Source organism: Fukomys damarensis, unplaced genomic scaffold (assembly GCF_012274545.1).
Source record: "Fukomys damarensis isolate Sample0158 unplaced genomic scaffold, DMR_v1.0_HiC HiC_scaffold_39, whole genome shotgun sequence".
Classification (NCBI taxonomy): domain Eukaryota; kingdom Metazoa; phylum Chordata; class Mammalia; order Rodentia; family Bathyergidae; genus Fukomys; species Fukomys damarensis.
In genome coordinates, this window is record NW_022900951.1 from 65,913,076 (window position 1) to 65,930,775 (window position 17,700).

Below are 17,700 nucleotides of genomic sequence, written 5' to 3' on the forward strand. Positions count from 1 at the left end.
CTAGAATATACAAAGAACTCAAAAAAATCAGCCCCCCAAATATAAAGACCCTATTCAAAAATGGGCATCTGAAATGAACAGACATTTCTCAGACAAAGAAGTAAAAGCAGCAAGTAAATATATGAAAAAATGTTCCACATCACTGGTCATTAGAGAGATGCAGATGAAAACAACACTGAGATTCCACCTCACCCCACAAAGAATGGCTGCTATCAAGAAATCACACAATAACCAATGCTGGCAGGATTGTGGGGAGAAAGGAACCCTTCTCCAATGTTGGTGGGAGTGCAGAATGGTGCAACCACTATGGAAATCAATAAGGAGATAACTCAAAGAGCTGGGACAGGAGGTTCCATTTGACCCAGCCATCCCTCTGCTGGATATCTTTCCAAAAGAATTAAAAGAATCATATCACAGTGATATATGTGCACCTATGTTTATAGTGGCACAGTTTGTAATAGTTAAAACTTGGAAACAGCCCATTTGCCCATCATTTGGAAACTGGATAAAGAAGATGAGGTTTTTCTATAAAATCGAATACTACTCAGCCATAAAGAATGAGAAATTAGAGTCATTTGTAGGAAAATGCATACATATTGAGGATATACTCCTAAGTGAAATAAATAAGTCACATATGTATAAATACCAAATAATTTCTTTGGTGTGAAAAACTGTAATGGTACATAAGATCCTAATGGTAAAATTGACAATGTGAAATAGGAGGAAAAGGGCTAAAGATGTAGGGGAAGTGGGAAGGGTAGGGGAAAGGAAATAAGGGAAAAGAAAAAAATGAGAAAATGAAAAAATGGAAATAAAGTATTTTTAAATAAGAAAATGAGGAGTGGGTGAAGGGACGGCAGGGATAAGGGGAAAAAGAAGAACCAACACCTGTCATGTAAAGGTACAAGATCCCAATGATGAATGTAACTGTACTGTATACCTAAATTGTATCAATAAACTCAAAGAGAGAAAAAAAAGAATTGCAAATTAAATGAGAAATAATATATTTTAGTTGGCTTGACAGTTACACTATCAAACCATTACACACTGTGCACATGTATAAAATATAACATTGTACAACATAAATATGTACAATTACAATAAATTGTATTATACGTTGGAAATTTACTAATAGATTGCAGATGCTCTACCACATGACAGCTGAGGGAGTTCATTTTTAGAGCCCTTATTTGCACAGCTCGAAGTTTGATGCCAAACATCGAAAAAATGAAAACAAAAGAGAGATGCAATGATAACTATGTGAAGAGATTATGTCAATGTTCTTGGATGTACAATTACAATAAATTGTATTATACGTTGGAAATTTACTAATAGATTGCAGATGCTCTACCACATGACAGCTGAGGGAGTTCATTTTTAGAGCCCTTATTTGCACAGCTCGAAGTTTGATGCCAAACATCGAAAAAATGAAAACAAAAGAGAGATGCAATGATAACTATGTGAAGAGATTATGTCAATGTTCTTGGGGGTATTTCACTTAAAATAAAAATAGAAAAATAGTTGAAAAATTGAATATGTTCTAAAAACGACCTGTACAGCACTTCATCTATACTTATTAATATTGTATTATGCACTTAAATTTTTATGATATTAACTAGATGTTCCTAACATACCGGCCACACTATATTTGAAATCTCATGTGTATATTATGTTTACTGAAAATGTATTTTTGAAGGGCAGGAAATGTCAATTTTCTTCACCTACACTATACCTACATTTAAATTTCACAAAATTTTGCAGGTAAAAAACTATATTCAAATACTCACGTTTTCCAATAAATTATTCATCTTTGAAATTTTACTGATGTACAGTTAACATATAATAAATTGACTTCATTATTCTTGACTCAAAAAAGAAGTGATGTACTTTGTTGCTTTATTTGTTTAAAGCATTTTAATCTGTTCTCATGCTTAATTATTCTGTCTTCCTCCAGCTCCTATTATGAGCCATCTCACAAGGTTTTAATTCTAGTTGTATTATTCAGTTTTGCAATTCTTCTCTTTTTTTTGTAATTACTACTGCTTTCCTAAGATTTTTTATTTGTTTTTTGTTTTGTTTTGTTTTGTTTTGTTGAGACAGGGTCTCACTATGTAGTTGAGACTGACCTGGAACTCACTATGTAGCCCAGGCCAGTCTTGACCTCACAGCAATCCTCCTGCCTCAGTGTCCCATGTGCTGGGATTATAGGCATGTGTCACCACGCCCCAAAATTTTTTATTTGTTTTAATTGCTTATTTATTTTTTAATTGCTTGCTAAAGCATTTTTGTAAATGGTGTTCTATAATGTTTGCCAAGTAATTCCATTATCTGACTCATCTCAGTGTTTGTGTCTGTTGTCTTTTAGCATTCATAGTTTGATCTTGCTGTTTTTTTAAAATGAGTCATTTTCAATTATTTTTAAGAGTTCTTTGACATTTGACTTTCTAAACCATCATATTTAATGTTTTATGTAAGTTAGTCACCCTATTACATTGAGTCCACATGTCCTGAGCACTTGTTTTATTTTTGCTATGATAACTCAGTTTTCAGGATGTCTGTGGTGCTACATTAATATGCTCTATCCATTCAATATCACCAAGGCTTCCAATGATCACTGCTAGTGCCACCTAAGGGGGCAGAAGGACCTTAACCAGCCCAAGCACTTGTAAGCAGATTCCTCCTGTTGATGCCACCTATGAGACCATGGTCTCTAGGTAGAAAAATGAATTCATTAGTCAGCGATGAATAGAGAACTTCCTGGGCTTCATGTTTATGGTGGCTTGATTCCTTTTGTTGTTGTTAACCAGACACTTTGTTCTCTGAGTGGAGGAAATAATTGTCTAGTTTATAGAGCAAAAAGAATCCCCAGACCAGTATGTTCTTTGCCTAGCTGTTTAATGTCAACAAGGGGCTTTCAGGTGCTCTCCCTTGCCAATGTTACCAGACTTACTTCCGGGTATTTGTGGAACTCTTGCTCCATCTGGGGAAGAAAGGAGCCTACCAAAACCCTTTTTCTCTTTGCAGTTTGGGAATCATTATTTGCCTAGGTTGGATGGCCTTCTAGTGCTCCATTGGGAATAAAATAGTTTATGGCTCCTCTGAGTCCTAGAGTCCCTAAACAATCATCATCTTTCTACCTTTCAGAGTTCTCTGTTGAGGCCTCTTGTATTATTTCCAGGATTTATATTTCTATGCAATTTTACGTGAAATTCTAGCTCTAATTTTATTTGCCCCTAACCCTGTCCATCATATGGTAACTATTTTCTTTCTAAAAGTGTTTGTGTGTCTCTAAAAATGTTGAAATGTTATAAAACCTTCCTATCTATGTATAAATTACATCAACATACACTGGGACACTTGTTAAATTCAGATGTATAAATCCTATGAAGACCATCTAGATTAGTTATTTCAGAAATTGCAATTTCACTAATGTTCTGTGGCATTGACATTACAAAAATCACAACAGTTGCAGCTGAGTCAGAGAAAATATAACATGCTAAACATCAGTTATTTATCAGCTCTAAATATTGAATTTCACTAAAATGTTAATTTAATTAATATTGATTTATATATTGTTTTACATCACCCATTCAACTGTGTGATCAAATTAACCAAGCTAATTAAATGTAGATACATATATTTCATTATCTTAAAATTTTTTAAAAGCTGAAAAAAACCACACAGATTATTAAGTGTGCTGATTACTACATACAAATATAGGGTTACCTTTGTAGTATACATAGATACTGTGATCTCAAAGTATGTCCTTAGAGACAGTTGAGTCTTACCAAGGTTATGTTTGTTAGCCTTCTATAAATCATGACATTTTTCTCAATAGCACTTCTACAAAAAACACAAAAGGAAACCCATTTGTTGCTTTAAATGAAAGATTACTTACTGCTCTTTTTCTAGAACACCCTGTAATCCAAGGCACAGTAAGGTTTCCTGAAATCTGTGAAAACAACAAATGGAATCTCAGTAAGATAAGCATTTACACTATTTGGAATGTTGACTAACACCAAAGAATACATTTATGATGTTAAGACACTTCTTACTTCAAAGTATATTCCCCAGGTAATGTTTCTTTATTGAAGTCAACATGTTTAAAGAGCTTTCTTTTGTGAAAAAATTTAGAAGTGGTATAATATTCCTCTGGAAATTCAAGGAAGTTTCTGGGGTATTGTGGGGCTCTAGAATTGCTGAGGATCTATTGTCAAAAATCATGGAAAATACAATTAACTTAAAAAATACAATGTTCAAAAAAATGCAATGTTCCATGAAATAAGTAAAACTGTTACAAGAATTACTGAATAAACACATTTTTTTAAATTTTTGCTGTCATTATTTTATTTATTTATTTTTCCTTGTTGAGTTTACCAGTACATTTTAGGGATACAGTACAGTTACATTCATTGTTGGGATCTTGTACCTTTACATGACGGGTCTTGGTTCTCATTTTTTCCCCTTGTCCCTGCCCTCCCTTCACCCCTCCTCTCCTCCCCATTTACAAACACTTCATTTCCATTTTTTCATTTTCTCATATTTTTTTCTTTTCCCTTATTACATTCCCCCTACCTTTCCCACTTCCCCTTCACCCTTAGCCCTTTTCTTCCTATTAAGTGAAATAAATAAGTCACACGTGTGTAAATACCGAATAGTTTCTCTAGTGTGAATAAACTATAACAGTACATAAGATCCTAATGATAGAATTGACAATGTGAAATAGGAAGAATAAACACATTTTAAATATGACATCACACAAAGCAAGATATTACTTCATTATGAAAGGTCTATGCTATAAATTATTTAAATATATTACTGGTGTTTTGGAAAATCAGTAATGACTAATGTAACTAATAGAACATGTGGTTTCTTATTACAAACCTTAAGCTTACAGTGTAAGTGACTGAAATATTGTTTCTCCAAACTGTGGGATCATTACAAGTCTATTCACATGCCCTATACTCTTTCTTACTAAATGGTACAATGCACATTTTAATAGATTAATAACATGATTTTTGTATAAATAATATATGATTGCAATAGGAATAAAATAAAATGTTTATGCATTATCATGTTTATATCAAACCTCTGTATATAAGAATTTATGTCCACTAAAATTTATTCTTTGTGAGTTACATTCTAGGGCTTATTTAGTTTTGGTAGAGAAGTTTTTCAGTGTTGCACCTTGAGCAGATATTTCTTTCATATTCCATGAGTATTTCACATTTGAGCAATACTTTCTAATAAATTCCCAGAAATATTGGAAATTTTTTACTTTTACAAATGAGGGTGTATATATTTCAATACTCACTAGTCTAATTGTGAACTCATCTAGAATTGAAACAATGCTCTACAAAATCTTTTTTATCAGTATGATTGTCCTTTTACAGTAAAATCTATGGGAAGGGTACCAAGAGATGGAGAAGGGAGTAACGCTAGGAAGGGAAAGGAATTAAAATAGAATTAAAATGCATTATGTATGCCTACCAGCTCCCAATAAGAAATGTAATCATTATGTACTGCAAATATGTATTAATATAAAATAAAGAAGAAAAGCAAAATCTGCTAAGAAAAAATAGCTAACAATAACTTATTACATCAAAAGTACTATGCAAGGAAACAGATGCTATCATAGCAGAATTCTGTGGAGATTTACACAGACCAAGGTGATCTTATAAACTGTAGCTCAACATAGCGTAGGCTTAATGATGCTTTGTCATAGGTCACAGAAGGATTCTGTACTATTTCGTACTCTTCAATTGCCTACTTTTCTACCCCAAACGCATTTCTCCTTAGAGGATGACAAGTCAAATCAGGTTTGGTAGCTAGTGGTAGTGGTAATTATTTAATATTTACCAAATACATTTGGTTATTGGTAATCATTCAGTGATAGCTTATATAGTACAGGAATATCCACAGACAATAAGTGATTATCATATAGTCAATACAGAGAGTAAAGTAATATCCTCAATTATTTAAACTTCAGGCAAATTATAACTGTCTCTTGCCTATAGACCTATTAGTTTTACTTTGAGATCTAAATATACCATTATGCAAAGAATATGCTAAAAATGACATAAAACCAAATAATACATTTAAGGATAAGCCAAAAAATTTTACTCAAGGTAGAATCCCAATACAGTAAAATGTCACTTAACTAAATGTGAGGATGTCATAACAAATAAAAGTAAATGATTTTTAAAGTTATCATAAAAGGATTTTGTTTTAAAAAATTCTGCAAACTGTGTACTTTCTTTTCTTCTCACCAATACATACTAGAGTTTTCAAGGTTGGCTCATTATTAGCTTCAAGAAGAAAGGGAAACCTGCTAAAATAATTACATAATATACTCTAGGAAAAATAAAGACATACAATTGTTTTGCATTATCTCAGCACACATTCCCAACTATTAATGAAGATATTTCAAAGCTGGGCACAGCGAACCTCTAGAGAATACACATTAAACCAAATGAAACGCAAATAAAACAGAACCTCAAATCAGTAACTATTAAAAAGTTACATGATACTCACACTCTACATTCGACTCGTTACTACCATTTACTTCAAATCTTTTCCTCAGTTCCTTACACTTCTGGTAAAACTCAGGAAGAACTAGGCAGAAAAAGCTGAATTTGCAAACTGTTTTGAATCACAACACAGTTAAATCTTTCCTCAAATTTGGGGAGTGTTGTTTGTTTGTTTTTTTTTTGTTTGTTTTTTTTTTTTTTGGTGCAGTATTGATGACAAGTTTCTCAGTCACTAGAAGTTATAAAATACCATATCTAAATTAGGAAGGGAAGGGCACGGACAAGGGGAAAAAATGAGAACCAAGACCTATCATGTAAAGGTACAAGATTCCAATGATGAATGTAACTATGAATGTAACTGTACTGTATACTTAAAATGTACCAATAAACTCAATGAGAGAAAAAAATGAGGAAGGCAACAAATGTCTCATTTAAATGATATTGCAATTCTATTCATTCAATGGCCTGATTTGAAAAAAATGACAAAATAAATCTAAGAGGAGACAAATCTGATTTAACAAATATGCTAGAATTTGTATATCTAAATGAGTGTTGTATGTTTCAAAGAAGAAAAATTAAGGATATAGTAAACATAAAAATGATAGTGCCACTGTTAAAAGCATTTTGGGAACTGTCAGTTCATATCTCACATAGAGATTCTATCTCATTAATTTTCCCTCCAGTGGTGATGACTTTTCACCATTGAGATCATTTAAAAGAATTTCAGTGTCTTAAGGCTATTAGAGGAGAATGTCAAAATCTTTCTTATAAATTGAATGCTATTGCTTAATATAAAACTTGTTTTTGGTACCAGGGATCAAACTCAGGACCTTGCACTTAAGTAAATGCAACTTTCAAAGTAACTAATTCAAATTATGTTAGAATAACATTTTTGTGGTATAGATTATAAAAGATAAGTAAAACATCATTTCCTGTGGGGCAAGAACTATAAGTGAGGCCAAGAGATAGACAGGTATATTGCATGATATAAGTACAAAGAAAACTATGAAAAGTGTCAGAATAAAGATACAATAAAATAAGTCATAGGAGTTCAAAATATGGCAAAATTGCACCATTTGAAGATCGATAGGCATCTCAACTGGACTTGAAACATGATATGAATGTCAGCTACATTTGTATCTAATTCTGTAGACAATGGGGAGCATTTTAAAGTTCTCCAGCATATGTAGTATGTGGTCAGAATTGTATTTTTATACATTAAGAAGCTTATTTCACCTATGGGTGCATAGTGAATAGTAGAAGGATGGCAACTTTTATAATAGTTATCCAGGCTTGAAATTAGGATATTGGAGGCAGGAGTTTGGAAAATAAGCATGAAACATATTTCCAAAGAAAGGCCTTATACACGAGATAGAAGAGAACTAAATATTTCAGAGATAACGAGAATACCCTTTTTTATGCCCATCACAAAGCTGCCTCTCAAAGTGGCTGCCCTGCTGAACCTAACAGAGAATCACAACTTAAAATGCTGTGTCTTATAGCTAACAGTGGTTATACTAAATGTGGTGGTAACACAACTACTTACATGTAAACCAGTCACATTTTATGCATAGTTAAGGTTTGTGAATCTACTTATAATACATGTATCTGTTTCATGCAAAATGTCTTTAAGTATACTCCATATATAAGAATATTAATTATAAGTTATATATGCTTACTAACCTGCCAGATTGTACATGAGCAAGAAAAAGAATAATTTGCCAAATTTCTTTTTACATAATTTGGAAACTACATAGGACTCTGTTATATTAACAACACATTATTAACATATGATAAAGCATTCGTTTGATTTAAAAAATCAGTCTGTTGTAAAGACAATCCTACATATATATTGAATAATCTATTTGGAAATTTTCAGATGCATTTTGGATTCTATTAAAGCTACAATCTAAAATATATTGTATTTTATGTGAGCTAGAATTTTGAGAATATATTACTTAGCATCTTATTAAATAGAATCTAATTAATTTAAAAAATTAGGCATTAATTGGACCTTTCCTCAACGTTTGGCTGTAAGAGATTCATAAGCCAATATTTTAGCTTTCTAACAGTTGTTTTGGTATTAGGTGAACATGATGAACAATGAATATGAATCACTGTTCCTGATAGGCAAGTTTCCCAGGTGTTTTTCAAAGTGTACAGCACAAAAACACTGTTGAACATGTGATACACTCAATAAGTATTTGTTGATTTATGAATTATTGAAATTCAACGAAAGGCCAAGTCTAGCAATATACAAGATTCTCTTATGTAGGGAAATAAGTTGGAGGGTGGAATGTAAATTGCTTCTGGTTGAGAACAAGGTGCTCTGGAGTGAGAAAAAAATGATGTCCTGGCATGGACAAAAGTCTTTTCCCTCTTCTCCCCATCAAGAGTCTGAAAAAGATTTGGGAAATTAGATTCTACAAAATAATTTCAATACTACCTATTTTGGACAAACATCTAACATATTTTAAGTACATGAATCTTTTTTCAATTAAGTGATAGGAAATTGGTGTTTAAAAAAATTTATAAAAATTAAAAGTTCTCACAAATGACAAAAAATGCTATTTGGAATTCAGCTTGTTTTTTTATATTAATAGTTTAAATTTAAAAACCACAAAAGTTAAGATTAGGGAACTGGAATTCTGAGATGTTTAAAGTAAATTATAAAAAGCACTCAGCCATAATATAAAAACTCAGACATGGTATAACAAACCTGATTTTACTCTTGACTCCTGATCATTTAAAAATAATGAAATGGTAAAATTAAAATAAACTAATGTGCAAAAAAGAACATATTATCTTATTCAAAGGCACTGAGGGGTGTGAAATTACAGATTCAAAATTCCTGAAATTATAGCTTTTAGAATACTTCAAAAACTCATTTCACTTATGTAAAGAAACAGGTAAAGAAAAATTAAAATTTTATTAATTCAATAAAATAATCAAATGGTACATTTAATTTCTAAATATATTTTTCACAACTGAAATGAAGTAGTTTAGTACATGTTCAATTAGAGGACTAATCTCCAAACACCACCACAAGATTTATTGATCTTATTTAGCCACCATCTTTGCTTGGCTGGACTAATGCTCTTATGAATCATGACTACATGTCGTTTTTTTGTTTGTTTGTTTGTTTGTTTTTTGTACCGGGGATCGAACTTGGGACCTTGTGCTTCTGAGGCAGGTGGCAGAACCAATGAGCTAAATCCCTGGCTCATGGCTACGTGCCTTTACTTTGCATACAACTCTTTATTGAACCAAAAGATAAGCTTTTAAAAGAAAGCAAATATCCTGGCTGTTTATTGCAATAACTCTATATGGGAGGATATATCACATTGTGATTTCAAATCAAAAAGCACTGCCCTCACCCTGCCCCATGAAAGCATTTTTTTAAAACTAGCAAGTAACTAAAATCACTTCATTCTAGCTTTGAAAATGGGTCTAGATCTATAGCAACAAAGTATATGCCCAGTCAAGAAAATGCCACATTCAAAATGGTGGGAAACTTCAAGGAGTTTTTTTTTTTTTTTTTTTATTTGCCTTTTTCATACTGCTTTCCTGGTGGGACATGACATAGCTTTGGGGAATCAGAGGTCTAATCTTCAGTCTCTTCTGTGAACAAGAAGCAGACTGGATTTGATGTGAGTTTACAATGTTCTAACCTGTCTGGGAGTTGCCTGAGAGATTGGTCTCTTTATCTCCTAACGTAGAATTCAAAGAACCAAAAGTGGCATTGCTTGTATCCCTGGCTACAGAAATGGTGGAAAGCAGTTGGTAAGGCTTGTAAAACCTTACGAAAGCTGCTGACCCACAGAAACTTGGAGAAAGAGATTACTGATGGAGGAATATAACTGAACAGCTAAGCACCCTGGAAGAAGCAGAAATGAAACTTAGGAAAATTAAGATATTTAGGAGTAAACTTCTATATATGAAAATTGGTTAATATAATGTACATGGGCCAAGGAAAAACATAAAAAAGATCCAAGAGACCTTAAAATGTAATACCAGGCTTAATAGTAAAAGCCTCCAGCTGCATAGAACAAGAAAACAATGACAGCAGGAAGTCTTTCCACAAATAACTAAAGTTGAGAAAATCACAGAAAAATATTGCCTATTAAAGGGAAAAACTAATTCTTAAGAAAAAATCCTTGAAGAAGTGCATACATTGGACTGACTTACTAGAAAAGTCTTAAAGACAGTTATTTTACATTTTGCAAGCCTCATGGCAACCATGAAGAAAAAAATGTGTAATAGATAGAGGATGAACAAGAAATAAATCAAAGCATGCTACTACAAAATAATCAACCCATCACAAGGCAAGATAGCAAGAGAGTAAGAAAGGAACTGCAAAACAAGCAGAAAAAAACTTCAATTTATAATACTAAGTCCTTGACTATTAATAGTTAAAGTGTAAATTAATTAAATTCTCCAACTGAAAGACAGAGTGGGGCCAGGGATTTAGCTCAATGGCTCTGCCACCTGCCTCGCAGTCACAAGGTCCTGAGTTTGATCCCTGGTACAAAAAACAAAAAGACAGAGTGACTAAATTAATTAAAAACAATTAAGCTGATTGTAGTGGCACATGACTGTGAACATGCAATTAAGAGACTGAAGCAAGGGGATTGCAAGTTCTAGGCCACCCTGGGCAACTTAGCAAGACCGCGTCTAAAAATGAAATGATAATGATGATAATAGCAATAATAACAGTAACAGAATCAGGGATCGAGCTCAGTGGTGGAATGCTTGCCTAGCATGTATGAGGCCCTAGATTCATTACCCAGTACCAAAAACACAAAACAAATAAAACAAGATCCAACAAATATATTGCCTACAATTCTCACTTTCGCTTTGAGAAAGTACATCAACTGAAATTGATGGAATGGTAAATTATATTCCACACAATGTAAATCCAAAAGAAATAATTATACTTATATTAAACATATTAGACATTCAGTACAAATCTGTAGCAAGATATAAAGAAGTATATTTCATCAAGAAGATATAATAATTGTAGATGTGTATGCCCTCAACATTTTAACATTTAAATAAAATAAATCCTTGGTTTGCCAAAATAATTCATTCCAGAAACATGCTTGTAATCCAAAGCACTTACATATTAAAGTAAATTTTCCCAAAATAATGGAAACAGATGATTTGTTTTACAACCCAAAAAATTCATATTAAAATTATTACAATACTATAATATAACACAAAACAATGAAGAAAATATAAATAAAAAAGAAAAATAAATAAATTAACCTGTACTTACTTTTGAAAATTTTCATGGCTGGTGTGAAGAAGACAAGAAAGAGGAGGATTGTTGTATATGACAAATTTCAATATTACTAATCACTGCTATCCACTGAATGAATGGAATCTTTCTGTGCAGTTTTGGCAAGGAACCTATCCAATGACACTTGCTTTTGACTCTGAGGATTTTGTACAAATGTGACACTACATTGTGATTCAATAGATTCATTGCTTGCATCTTTAGAGCTTTATTCAGATAGTCTTGAATTTCACACTGTTTCCCACATTTTACACATCTCCTTAATCTCATGTGAAGTGAGGGATTTTTTTTCCTTTTTCTCCTCCTCTGCAGATGATACCTCTTCCATAACTTCTTGCTTTTGGGAGATGTTCACCCACACTCCCTCAGTGAGACAGAGATGGGGTGGATCAACTGTGAACTTACGATGTTTAGAATCACATACTACTCGTATTGCAAGTAATTTCTCAATTATCAAGTTAAAATTTATTAGAAATATTTGTTTATCATGCAGAATACTCGCAGAACAAGTTATTCACAATCCAAGGTTTTACTGTATATAAAGTAAATATTTAAAAAGCTGAAGTGAGAAATAAGGAGCAGTTAAAATAACAGTAGAGTTTACTAAGCCACTTTCAAAACTGGGAAGATCATAAGATAGAAAATCAGTAAGGGAAAGAGCACTTGAATAATACTATAGACCTAATGAACCAATCAGATACATACAGAAACATTCTATCCAGTAGTGACAGAATGCATTATCTTTTCAAGACAGCATAGAAAATGTTCCATTATAGTTCGTACATTATGCAACAAAATAAATCTTGAGATAATGAGATGAAAATAATCTAAGGTATCTATTTCAAATACTGTAATACAAAACTAAAAATCAGTAACAGGAAGAAAATTGGAAAATTCAGTTATGTGGAATTTTAAATGAGCCACTCTTGACCAACCAATGTCCCAATGAAGAAATCCAAATAATGAATAAAAACCTTGAGAAAAAAAAAGGAAATACATCACACCAAAATTTATGACCTGCAGCAAAATCAGTTCTGCTATAGTTTGAATACGTTTTCCTAAAGTTCATGTACCGAAAACTTAATTTGAAGTTTATGTTAATGATGTTTTGGGGTAAAGCTTTTGTGACATAATTAGAATTAGATGCCATCTTGAGAGTGAGGCCTCCATATTGGTGTTTAGGGCTCAGAGGAGAAAATAAACCCCAAGTAAGTAAGCTTGTCCTGACTCACTATGTAATGTCCTCTGGCAATTTGTGAAGTCCTCTGCCTATGTGATGACCTCTGCAATGTTATGATCTCCCAGATGCCAGAAGTTGTTTATGCAATGCTGTTGGACTTCACAGCTTCCTGAACTGTAAGCCAAATAAATTTCTATTCTTTATAAGTTTCTTGATCTCAAGTATTTTATTGTAGCAACAGAAAATGAACTAAAACCAGTTCTAAGAATGAAGTTAAAAGCAATAAATACCTACTTTAAGAAACAGAAAGATAGAAAATATACAAGTTAACTTTTTCAACAACCACAAGGAGCTAGAGCAAACTAAGCAAGTTAGCAAAAAGGAAGAAATAATAAAGATTAGAGAAGAAACAAATGAAAAAGACACTACAATAATAGGGAATGCAAAACTGAAGATGAGCAAAGAAGAGTCACAACTGACAATCTATGGATAAACCAGGTAAAACTGAGGATGAAATTAAATTATATATAAAAGAAGTGACATTATACTGATATCATAGTTATAAAAAGACACTATTATTAACAGTTATATGTAAGCCAATTGAATAAACTAGAAAATAAATGATAAATTCCTAGACACATACAACTTAGCATGACAGTAACATGAATAAATGGAAAATTTGGAAAAACTGATAATGATTAAAGATGTTGAGGCAGTAATACAAAAAAAATCCCAACCACAAAGCAGTAAGTCAAAAATTCAAGGTGGTAAATAAATTTGGTTCTCTTCCCATCTATTTCAAAAAACAAAAACAAAAACAAACTGCTAGAGCATTCATCATCATAACAGCGATATTATTAAATAAGAAAAAAGAAATTAAGAAAACAATTCTATTTAAAGCAATATCAAAAGCCATGATAAGGAATATATTTATATCCACTGAAAAGGAGACAATGTTGTTGAAAGAAATTAAAAATGTAACAAGCAGAAAGATATATTGTGTTCATAGATCCAAAGACATGTTATGAATATTACATACAATATATGATATAACATGCATGAACCTCAAAAGCATGCTAACTAAATTAAACCAATTGCAAAAAGTTACATGTTATATAATTACATTTATAATAAATATCAAGAAAAATAAAAATTTATTATAATAAATATCAAGAAAAGAAATTAAGCCAATTGCAAAAAGTTACATGTTATATAATTATATTTATAATAAATATCAAGAAAATAAAGTGACAGCAAGTGAATCAGTGATTACCTGTGCTGGGATGGAGAAATGCAGTATGCTAATGGTTATGTGGCTGACTTTTAACGTGAAGAAATGTTCTTAAATAAGATTGTGGTGTTGCTTAAATAATGCTGTAAATATATTAAAATCCACTGAATTTTAGACTTTAATTTGTGAATTTTATGATATATCTCAATAAACTTATTTCATGACAACACAGATTACTGTTACTCTTTAAAAACTTGAATATTTTTCTGAGAATTAATTTGACTAAGTCATTCAACTTTACCAGCACTCATTTTCCTCAGGTAAAAATATCATTTGTATTGGTGCATGATGCCATGATGTTTAAAGTTTCTACAATTATTAAACTTTCATTATTTATTTTAAAATCATCAAAATCCACAAATTCTAAAATCGTTGGACAAAACTACTAAATCACTTGTACTGTAATAGTTGGTATGTATTGTACTTACAAAGTGCTTTTTAGAATAAAGTCGGTGTTCTCCTAAGATCTTATAAATTTCATGAGGGATGAGAATTCAGTTAATTATCAAGGCAAAGTAATATTGACAATAAATCCTCTATTTGCATTGCCTGTGTTCAAACATGCTTCAATATATTCACATAGATTATTACTAAGAAACTTTAATTACAACAGCACTTTTATGATAACCACTTGGTCTCACACAGAGGCAACATGAAAAGTGAACAGCACTTTGGAGACTAATATGGTTACAATCTGGTTCCATGTGTGAGGTTAGCACGCAAGAGAGCTGTGATATCCAGGTATAATCACCTCTTGCTAGTTTCCCTAATCTCACTTAAACCTCTAATATGATATTGCCAAGAGGCTACAAAACAGCTGATTTCAACAACTTATTGTTCTATAGAATTTCTGCAAGTAAAGCTCATTCTCCTAGACAGCACTATCTTTAAGGCAACTGGTGTAACAGAGAACAAAGGTAGTTATCTCTGTTATATATTCCCAGGGGCAGAAACTCAAGACAATAGCTTGTTTTCTTATAGTTTCATACCTGTAAAGATTATCAAGATGACCATAGGTTCTATTCTGAACTAATCAAAAAGTCTAGCAAGACAGCTTAATCTTGGAGGCTAACATTCATAGACTCTATGGCTATCTTAATTTTCCCTAAATCTCATTTAATTAACTGAAAGGTGGAATAACTGATGATCCAAGAGTTCCCTGAAAACACTTGATTTCTGGTACTGTTTCAGATTACATTGACTTGAAAAGGTCTGGTATAATATAAATAGCAATATATGGCTTTTTAAACAATATTGTGAGAGTAATAGTTGACCTCCAATTTGCTCTCATCGAATACTACATGCTAGATCTTCTTCAAATATCCTGTAATAATTGTGCCCTCAGCAATACTTTATATGAAGTGAAATGTCAAGGAGACCTAGACTTGCAAAGTTTCATTTACTTTCTATTTATGAATCATTTGTATAAGAAAGTTTATGAGACAGGGAAGGTACAAGGAATCTTGCACAGATTGTCATTCCATGATACAGCACTACTGATCGTTTTATACAAATGAAGAAATTATAACAAAAAGAAATTAAGTCATTTGCATGTGGTCACATATGCAGAAAGTGGAGGAGCCATGAATTAAATTCAGGTCTGTTCAATTTCTAAGTGTATGTTCTACATACTTATATCAGGTTGCCTTTTCTTAAAGGAGATTATTATTCAAAAAGCAGTTGCAAAGTTTTTTTACCCTCAAAATATTTTTATAAGATATTTATTCCCTTAAAAGTTCTGTCAGAAAAAGATATAAAAATGTAAAATCACAAGTGAAATTGGTAGAGAAAACTTTTGTAAATAACCAAAGGCCTACGTACAAAATGTTAGGAAAATGTAGGATGACTTCTGCTCTTCTAACTGAAATCTGCTTTGCTTAGTTCAAAATTAACAGACACCAGAGACATTAACCATAGAATGGGACATCTGGCTTCATCCTGAGATAACAGGGCACATTGAGACCCCCGAGCTCCAAAATTTTGTGGGCCACATGATTGTAAAAATGTCAAGATGAAAAGAACAATTGTTTAACTTTGCTTTTCTGACCTTGGACACAGTCTTCCGCTGTGCTAGAACAGATTACTAGAGAATCTTAAAGGTAAACTCTAATTACAAAGAATTGCTACATCTGAGTTAAAGTTGCCTGTCTTGTGACCATGATTTGTATATAGGTAATGAGAACTGAGATAATGAAAAATAAACAACTTGAATGAGGTCATGGCTGTAAAACCCTATAAAAGAAGGAGCTGTAACCCAGTGGGGCTTGATCTCTGGTACTGCCTTTGTTGAGTGGGATCAATATTTTATTTTACTTCCATTCTGTGTCTCTGTGTGTATGCCACTTACCAGTTCCTTCCGTAACATTATCTATAAGGTAAGAGTGAACTAATGAAAAACCTTACTTAAATTCTTAGACCTTCCAGTAATTCAAAAATAATCAAAATAATTATCTTGTATAAAATAGAAATAACGATAGATTACTGATTGGAAATATTTATTCAGTCATACAAGCTGTGCGATCCTGAGGAAATAATTAAAATAAAGATATAAATGTCTACTGTCCATTAAATGGAATGGGATATATAAAATGATAATAATGTTTGGTACTTGGTAAGCTCTCTACAAATGATAAATGTTATTGTTATTACTATTAAAGAGCACTGTGGGGGTAATAAAGCAAAAGAGTAATGAATGGAAGGAGGAATTTGGGGAGGATATTAACAGCATGATTCAAAGTTACTTTAAGCATATTTTATAAAGAACAAAAAAATTTAATTGATTCTCAAGAGGAAATGATTATTAATCATGACGATCTAATGCCTCCTTGTTAGGGCCAGGTGCCAGATGGATACTTAATATACTACATTATTACTTTTCATTTTGAAACAGAAAGCTCTAACACAGTTAAGAGAAAACAGTTATTTAAATTGGTAGAAAACATCCTAGAAGCATTTTAAATCCTAACAAGCCATAAGTATTGTGATTAAACGGGTACAAGGTGTAGGAAGGAAAATGACAAACATCCATGGCTGGTTATTTAAATTCTCTAAAGCAGAATTTCAGAAGAAAGGTCTATGGCCATAAGAGATTTTCTTAGGTAGACTTATATCTTAATGTTATAAGCATATCTAAATAACTGAATATGTGAAAGTAATTAAGTAACACCTATTTTGTTTACAGGGCTAAAATTACTTTAATTATTACTATAAATGTCATTTCTCAACACTTCATAAAAATATATTTGACTAATATTCTACTTAACATTTTAATAAAGCATTTAATTTTAGAAAAATCACTGTTCAATTCAGGGATTTAGCTCAGTGGTGCCACCTCCTGCCTTCCAAGTGCAAGGTCCAGAGTTTGATCCCCAGTACAAAAAAAAAAAAAAAAAAAAAATTT

General features: G+C 32.0%; 1 protein-coding gene across 2 annotated transcripts in view; it reads right to left on the minus strand.

Annotated features, from left to right (window-relative positions):
- The window catches only part of Hdx (highly divergent homeobox), a 186,061-nt gene that overhangs the window by 132,454 nt on the left and 35,907 nt on the right, over positions 1-17,700 (minus strand). For both annotated transcript variants that reach the window (XM_010612863.2, XM_033760535.1), the window contains one exon: positions 3,899-3,952. In XM_010612863.2, the coding sequence (XP_010611165.1) occupies positions 3,899-3,952 (54 nt within the window). The remainder of the gene's footprint in view (positions 1-3,898; positions 3,953-17,700) is intronic.